We start from the raw sequence: 8,698 nt of genomic DNA on the forward strand, positions 1-8,698 counted from the left end.
ACAGATACATTTGTCCATACCTATCTTTTTACCATGCCCCAAACTGGAGTAGCTTCTGAGTATCTACTACCTTACATTGGCATGTGTAACTGTTTTAAGGAGTAAGAGGCCCAAGTAGCCAACCCGGTACCTTCCAAATCCTTCCACATATTTGTCCCAACCCTTGACATCAAGCATGTACACGCTAGTATTTCACCAAGAAATATCCAGCACAAAAGCTTCATTTTGAACATTTAACTTTAGAATTTGACATCCAAAAAAAAATGATAAAAGTCTAAATCTTCATAGACCGGATGATTTCAAAGAAAAACAACTTGACTCAGTAAAAAGTGTCATAGTTTCATAATCTTCCATCACGGATCAAGAGTCAACATCATGTACACATTTTCATGAATGTTCATCAAATCTTCAAAAAAAAAAAACATCAAATTGCATCAACGTTTTCTCCTCCAATTTCAAAATTACATCAAATCTTCTTTCTTCAAAAAGACAAAAAAATTCAACATGCATCAAAGTTTTCTTCTCCAAATTTCAAAATTTACATCAACCATGTTTCTTTTGCATATCGAGGTTTCAAAATCCAAATACTTGTACAAAAATGCAACACTTTGTTTATTGATTTCAAAACTTTCAAAAAAAAAAACATCAGAGTCAATATCATGTACATATTTTCATCAACTTTGAATTTATTTTCGTGAATATTCATCAAATCTTCTTCTTTCAAAAAGACAAAAAAAATCAACATGCATCAAAGCTTTCTCCTGTAATTTCCAAATTTACATCAATTATGTTTCTCATTTCAAAAAAAATATATATGGACACTCATTTCTATCTCAAGAAATAAAAAATCAAAAAAAAAAAATCAATCAAAATCAAAATAAAAAAAATCAAAATAAAAAATTTCAACATCTCAAAATTTCAACAAAATCCAAATTTCAAATTCAAAACAATCATAAATTTTTACTTTCTGTCATCATTCACTTCTACAGGGTTACGATCACTCTCCACGAGGTTACGACACCTCATTCACTTCCATAGGGTTACGACACCCGCCACGAGGTTACGACACCTCATTCACTTCTACAGGGTTACGATCACCCTCCACGAGGTTACGACACCTCATTCACTTCTACAGGGTTACGATCACCCTCCACGAGGTTACGACACCTCATTCACTTCCACAGGGTTACGACACCCTCCACGAGGTTATGACACCTCATTCACTTCTACAGGGTTACGATCACCCTCCACGAGGTTATGACACCTCATTCACTTCCATAGGGTTACGACACCCTCCACGAGGTTATGACACCTCATTCACTTTCCTGTTGTTCATTGTCCATTTTGAAATCCAGACGAAATTAGTGTTTCTTTCTTTACTTAGCTTTTACTCCGATAATACAAAAATATCAAATTTTCATATTATCCAGTAATATCTAAGTAAAGAGGGGCAGCTGTCAACACCCAATTTCGTCCGGATAAATATAATTTATCAAAAAAAAAAAATAATAAAAAAAAATAATCAAAAATAAACCAAAATGAAAAAAACTATTTATTTTACTTTTTGCACCCCTAAATTTTCTTTTAAACACTTAATCCAATGGCCCAAAATAATCTCACTTTTTTTACTTCCTCACCACCCATCTTTTCTTATCACACCCCATTCTCCATTTCACCATCCACCTCACCCTCCACATCATCTACCTTTTTCATTTACTTTTTCCACATCATTTCCATATTAATTTTATATATCAACTTTTCTAATTATTCCACTTACATTTTTTAATTATATCTTCTCCATCAACATTTTTTATTATCCATTTTTCTCCACCTTATTTTTCCACCCACTTTTTATATTATTTCTTTCACTTATTTTCCACATTAACTTTTACTATTCACTATATTTTATTTTACCTACTTTCTCCACCAACTTTTTATATTATTTCTTTCACTTAATTTCCATACCTAATTTCTCCACCAACTTTTTATATTATTTCTTTCACTTATTTTCCACATTAACTTTTTCTATTCATCTTTTTTTTTATTATATTTTATTTCATCTAAATTTTCCACTAACTTATTATATTTATTTTATTCATCAACTTTCTTCATCCTTAACTCTATAAATACCCACATTTTCTTCACACACAAAATTACATAATATCCATCTCTTTTCTCTAAAAATCTCTTCATTCCATCCCAAAACTCTACTTCATTTTTCTCTCACATTTTACTATCTCTATATACATAATAAATCCCATACCACATTTCTACTACAAATTCATCTTCTTCACCATCAATCTACCTCTTCTCACAACTTATTACAAGTAAAGTCTTACTTCATCTTTCAAATCTTTAACAAGGTACACATTTTCTTTTCATTCTACTTATATTCATTTTGATCATTTTTTAGTTTATAAATTTATCCTATTTTCTACCACAATTTTATCCTATGCTTTTTGATATTTTTACGTCATAGATATTTCAACTCACCTCTCTTTCTTAATAAAAAAATATAAAACTTTAAAAAACATGTAATAATAAATATCGGTATGAGTACTCGTGCGATCGTACGCATCAGCCTAGTACTCGTTACCCAAAATATAAAAAAAAACAAAAAAAGCCGTATGAGTGCTCGTGCGATCGTACGCATCAGCCTAGTGCTCATTACGCAAAACAATAAAAAATAAGGAAAAAGCCGTGTGAGTGCTCGTGCGATCGTACGCATCAGCCTAGTGCTCATTACGCAAAACAATAAAAACAAAGAAAAAGCCGTGTGAGTGCTCGTGCGATCGTACGCATCAGCCTAGTACTCATTACGCAAAAAATCTAAATATTACATAGAAATACCAAAAAAATATAAAATCTTCAAAAAACCAAAAACATCAACACTTTCAAGGAAACAAACAATCTTTCTTGCTAGAACTACGTGATCCTTGATTCTCCATCAAAAGTGGAGATACGTAGGAGCAAGGCTAGTCCTTGTCAGGTTCACTCTCCCAAAAATCCAAATTTATCCATAACAAATTCTCAAACAATTTCCTAAACAAAATTTCAAGCAGTTTTCTAAATGAACTACGGAACCCTGATTTCTCATTCTGAATGGGAATACGTAGGAGCAAGGTCAATCCTTGTCGGGCTCAAAAAACTAAAAAATATTGTTTGTTTCTTTAGAGTTTTATTTTAAGGGAAAGTTAAACATTTTGAAAACCACATCATATTTGCGTATTTAGTTAAAGGTACTGCCTTAAGGCAGGCGTTGTAGGGTGTTGATACCTTCCCTACACGTAACCGACTCCCGAACCAAGAATCTGGTTCTAATAGACCATGCCTTATCATTTTATGGTTTTTTCGTAGTTTTCCAGAATAAACTATGGTGGCGACTCCAATCTCTTTAATCAAAATTTATTTATCTTTTTTGGATCGTCGTCCCGTCGCGATTTTTTTCCGATTGCGACACTAGTATATCATATAAGAGATGATATTATGTCGACTTAACTAGAGCCGAAATTATGTCAATTTAGTGATAGTCGAGTTACGCTATCCTTATGACTGAAATCATGTCGATTTTGTCATTTCTTCATTACGAGCAAGATAAAAAAAGTTAAACTATTTTATTATTAAATAAATTATTTCTGATAATTATTTTCATGGGTCAAACATTTAAAAAATGTCCATAAACCTAATATTTAATATAAATAGCATTATTTAGTACGTAATTAATAGTTTTGTTATTATTACTGTATTATTACTATCTGCATGCCCCTATTCGTTTTAGGAGAGACGAGTTCTTTTGACATTTCGGCATGAAGGTGTAAGATAATTTAAAGGTGTACACAGAAAGTAGAAAAACATCTTTACAAGATATATCATAAAACAAAATATATATCCCTGTTTAAATATATTTATAATTAATATGAGCATATCCTTCTCCAAACAAAAGTTAGACATCTCCTACATAAAATTTATAAAAACTAACTATATTTGATCAACTAATAATATAATAGCATTGTAAATTCAGCAATGAGATTTTTATCATATTAAAACAATAAAACAATAAGATCACACACACATACACACGTTACCGAACGAAATAGAAAGCATCTAACTTTTGAGAAGCAGCAAAAGTACAGTAAAATGAAGTCATTCAGGCAATGTTTTGGATGTTAACAATTTTTTTCCATAATTTTTTTGAGAATAAATTATATATTACTGTTTTATTGGTTAGTATATTTAAAATGGATCAATCATAAGATAAGATAGCACGTAAGTGATCGTAAAAAAAAATTGTTAAAAAAATATTTTTTTAATGTTTCGTCACATGGTTTGAACTCGTTTGTTTTTGGCAGCATACTGATTGAACCGTTGGCTTCTTTGTAACATCCAAAAAGGATTAAGCTCATTTATGTCTGAATCTTCTTCACATCCCACTACCATTAAAAAAATACTCTTCTCTCTCAAAGATCTTTGCTGCTACCGCAGATCACTGAATACGGCCTAATTTACATGTGCATCAACGACTACAATGGCGCTAAGTTAGGCATATAATGAAATTCACACACACTTCGTACAAAATCCAAAACCCTTTAATTCTCACTACATTTAACCCACTTGAACTTTTCTTTTTAATTACCAGATTTAATCTTTCTAAGAAATATATTTTACGATTCTCTGTAAATAACCAGTTTTTGGGTTCTGTGGGAGAATCACCTCTATTCATTTCAGAAATCATATAAAATAAATAGCATCAAATTAATTATTGATCTAGGTGACACTTTTCTTGCTTTTTATATTGGTGGCACTTTTTAAAAAATTAGCAACCTAGACGTGTCTATAAGAGAGGACTACCAGTGAAGGTTTAAGCCTATTGGCCTTGTTTGTGGTGTGAGAGGTGCTTAGTTTCAGTCATGTTTCCCTCTTTTCCAGCTTAAACGCTACCCTACAAAACCTTTCACAACTCTCTTTCTGTCCACATTGACCTAGTTACAACCCTACTCTGCGTTAACCATGATAACCATTAAGGATATTTATGATGTTTTCGCGGCTATTGTGCCCCTGTACGTGGCTATGATATTAGCATATGGTTCAGTTCGGTGGTGGAAAATTTTCACACCTGATCAATGTTCTGGTATAAACCGCTTTGTTGCGGTCTTTGCAGTTCCACTGCTTAGTTTCCACTTCATCTCCTCCAATGACCCTTATGCTATGAACTACCACTTCATAGCAGCTGATTCTCTTCAGAAAGTTGTCATTCTGGGTGCTCTCTTTCTATGGAACACCTTCACAAAACATGGCAGCCTAGACTGGACCATCACCCTGTTCTCTCTTTCCACTCTTCCAAACACCCTTGTCATGGGGATCCCTCTATTGAAGGCCATGTACGGCGACTTTTCAGGGAGCCTCATGGTTCAAATTGTGGTGCTGCAAAGTGTCATATGGTACACTCTCATGTTGTTCTTGTTTGAATATAGAGGTGCCAAACTCCTCATCACAGAACAGTTCCCTGAGACTGCAGGCTCCATCACCTCCTTCAGGGTTGACTCAGATGTTGTTTCACTCAACGGTAGAGAGCCACTGCAAACTGATGCTGAGATAGGAGAAGATGGAAAGCTCCATGTGGTGGTTAAGAGATCAGCAGCTTCTTCTATGATATCTTCCTTCAACAAATCCCATTTAACTTCTATGACTCCTAGAGCATCTAATCTCACTGGGGTAGAGATCTATTCCGTTCAGTCATCAAGAGAACCAACCCCAAGAGCTTCTAGTTTCAATCAAACAGACTTTTATGCCATGTTTGCAAGCAAGGCACCGAGTCCAAAGCATGGCTACACAAACAGTTTCCAGAGTAATAGTGGTATTGGTGATGTTTACTCGTTGCAATCTTCCAAGGGGGCAACACCAAGGACTTCTAATTTTGAAGAGGAGATGTTGAAGATGCACAAAAAGAGAGGAGGGAGAAGCATGAGTGGAGAGTTGTTTAATGGAGGTTTGGTTTCTTCTTACCCACCTCCGAATCCAATGTTTTCAGGGTCCACAAGTGCTGGTGGCCTCAAAAAGAAAGATAGCACTGGTGGCAGTGCTGCACCTAACAAGGAGTTACACATGTTTGTTTGGAGTTCAAGCGCATCGCCGGTTTCTGAGGGGAATTTGAGGCATGCAGTTAACAGAGCTGCCTCTACCGACTTTGGAACAGTTGATCCTTCCAAGGCTGTTCCACACGAAACTATTGCTTCCAAAGGTAACCCCAAACATCATACATATCAAAATATCTCAAACACTCACAACAATATAAATATTTTCATTTCATCAGTAAATTTCAAATATATGTGCATACCGAAAACATCCTTAAAATTGTCAGAAAGTGGCGGTATTTGTGATTAGTGAAACATCCTTCTAGGACTGATTTGTTTATTGATTTTAAATGTGCGATTTTGTATGCAGCTGTTCAAGAATTGATTGAGAACATGAGTCCTGGTCGTAGAGGGAGTGGAGAGAAGGAGCTTGAAATGGATGAGGGAGCGAAATATCCCACAAGTGGATCTCCATACACCTGCCAGAAGAAGGTGGACATAGAAGGCAATGCAAACAAAAACCAACAGATGCCACCGGCTAGTGTCATGACAAGACTCATCCTCATCATGGTTTGGAGAAAACTAATAAGAAATCCCAATACCTACTCCAGTCTTCTGGGACTCACATGGTCTCTCGTATCATTTAGGTACACAGGAATTTCAAAGTAAAAAGAAAAAAACGTTTACCTGTCGCTGTTGCTGTCACTCTAAATCGTTTAATTTTGCTCATGTGCATGCATGCAGGTGGCACATTGAAATGCCAACTATTGTAAAAGGTTCCATCTCAATACTGTCCGATGCTGGTCTAGGAATGGCCATGTTCAGTCTAGGTACCTGTTATGAACCCTTTATTAATTTTTTTCTCCTTTCTGTCTGCACTATATCATATATACGATTGTTTGAAAAAAAGGGTAAATTATATATGGGAATCTTAATTGCAATCAGGTCTGTTCATGGCATTACAACCCAAGATCATTGCCTGTGGAAAATCTGTTGCAGCATTTTCTATGGCTGTTAGGTTCTTGACAGGTCCAGCGGTTATTGCTGCAACCTCCATAGGCATTGGACTCCGTGGAGTTCTTTTGCATGTTGCAATTGTCCAGGTGAAATGAATTATGAAACTTTCTTTAATCAACAATCTATTACAATCAAAGTCTATAATTCTAAGTTGTTTATGATATGGCCTATATATTGCAGGCTGCCCTTCCCCAAGGTATCGTTCCCTTTGTGTTTGCCAAAGAATACAATCTCCATGCAGATATTCTTAGTACTGCGTAAGTGTCTTTTTTATGTTTCTTATTTGGTTAAATAAATGATTTCAATATTCCTGATCTGATAAATGTTTCATTTTTTGAAAATTGCCCCCCTTTTTTAATTTTCAATGTAAGATTGGCGTTAAGAAGATTGTAAAGAAAATTTATGATTATAAATTAAAGAGGAGTTTGCAAATTGTGCAGGGTTATATTTGGAATGCTGATTGCATTGCCCATAACCATACTCTACTACGTGCTGCTTGGACTCTAATCTATCTTGCGAGGAAGAGAATTATGATGCTGTAACTGTACGTACTACGTAAAGCCAAGGTCACCACGCTCAAGCGCGGTGGATGAAGAAACGTAGAAGATATTTGATTTTAGATGTTAGAGAGGGAAAGAGAAATTATATATAGTATATAGTAGAATGCTATATATATTAATTATTTATGATTCGTATGAAAGTTTGGGTTTGATTTCTTCCAAATTTCTTACTCACTCTGAATTCTCTCTATTTGTTAATGGAAAAATCTTTTAGTTAGGTAGGAAAGCAAGAGATACAACCTACGAGACGCGAGATAGATCAATTTTTTTATGTTGTTTTTGGGGACACTAATATCAGTGGGGCAACTTTAAAATTACACTTTCGGCTTTTTAAACAAGGGAACTTCTGAATGAGCTAGCATTTATGCTCCCTTTCAACCGCACAGAAAAGAAACACATTAGGTATCTGAGGATTTAATTTTCGGAGAGTTGACTTTCAAATTCCTTCATTGATCAGGAAATTTTCTTTTCAATTTAATAAAATATTTTCAATTGAAGATTCAAACGATTGCAGAAATTGCTTATTTGGAAACGTTCCTCATCAGCAAATTACTAAAAGCATATAGACTCTATTTGCAAGCAATAAATACATACTGATCATCACATACTACATGAATATATTCTGATTTTTTTAGTATAAGTTTTACGAGAAAATTATATATAACGTTGCATGTATCGAGGAAGGATCAATACGATTAAAGCATTATATACGCATGGTAATGCTGGCTTTTTCAGTATTGTTTACTATATCTGAACGAACATATAAATATATATATATATAAATATATATATATATATATATGTACTATGTATAAATAAACTACTAGTAGTAAAATTGATGAGTAGATTGAAGATCAAAAGCAGGGTGGCTTCAGTGCATCGTTCCAATGGTTGCCTTTTCCAAAAAAGTTTGGTTACTGTCGTTGGGATCCTGTTCAACATAATAAATACTGAAAACTTCACATGTTTGACACATATACCAACAGTTTCATTTTATTAAAGTTTCAATGAATTGTCTTGTTCGGAGAGCCATTATTCATGTCACAGTTA

At 34.3% G+C, this 8,698-nt stretch overlaps 1 protein-coding gene across 1 annotated transcript; it reads left to right on the plus strand.

Moving 5' to 3' along the window:
* Positions 1-4,866: 4,866 nt before the first annotated feature.
* Positions 4,867-7,808, plus strand: LOC108322695 (auxin efflux carrier component 2). The gene is made up of 6 exons (NM_001329812.1): positions 4,867-6,238; positions 6,442-6,718; positions 6,816-6,901; positions 7,017-7,174; positions 7,269-7,345; positions 7,529-7,808. Exons 1-6 carry the CDS (start codon positions 5,008-5,010, stop codon positions 7,593-7,595), a joined length of 1,896 nt encoding a protein of 631 aa, NP_001316741.1. The 5' UTR covers positions 4,867-5,007; the 3' UTR covers positions 7,596-7,808.
* The last annotated feature ends 890 nt before the right edge of the window (positions 7,809-8,698 follow it).

This window comes from Vigna angularis, chromosome 1 (genome assembly GCF_016808095.1).
Source record: "Vigna angularis cultivar LongXiaoDou No.4 chromosome 1, ASM1680809v1, whole genome shotgun sequence".
NCBI lineage: Eukaryota > Viridiplantae > Streptophyta > Magnoliopsida > Fabales > Fabaceae > Vigna > Vigna angularis.

Coding starts and splice junctions, on each gene's coding strand:
- LOC108322695 (NM_001329812.1), top strand. CDS start 5,008: ATGATAACCATTAAGGATATTTATGATGTTTTCGCGGCTATTGTGCCC. Junction 6,239..6,441: donor CGAAACTATTGCTTCCAAAG/GTAACCCCAAAC, acceptor TTTTGTATGCAG/CTGTTCAAGAATTGATTGAG. Junction 7,175..7,268: donor TGCATGTTGCAATTGTCCAG/GTGAAATGAATT, acceptor TATATATTGCAG/GCTGCCCTTCCCCAAGGTAT.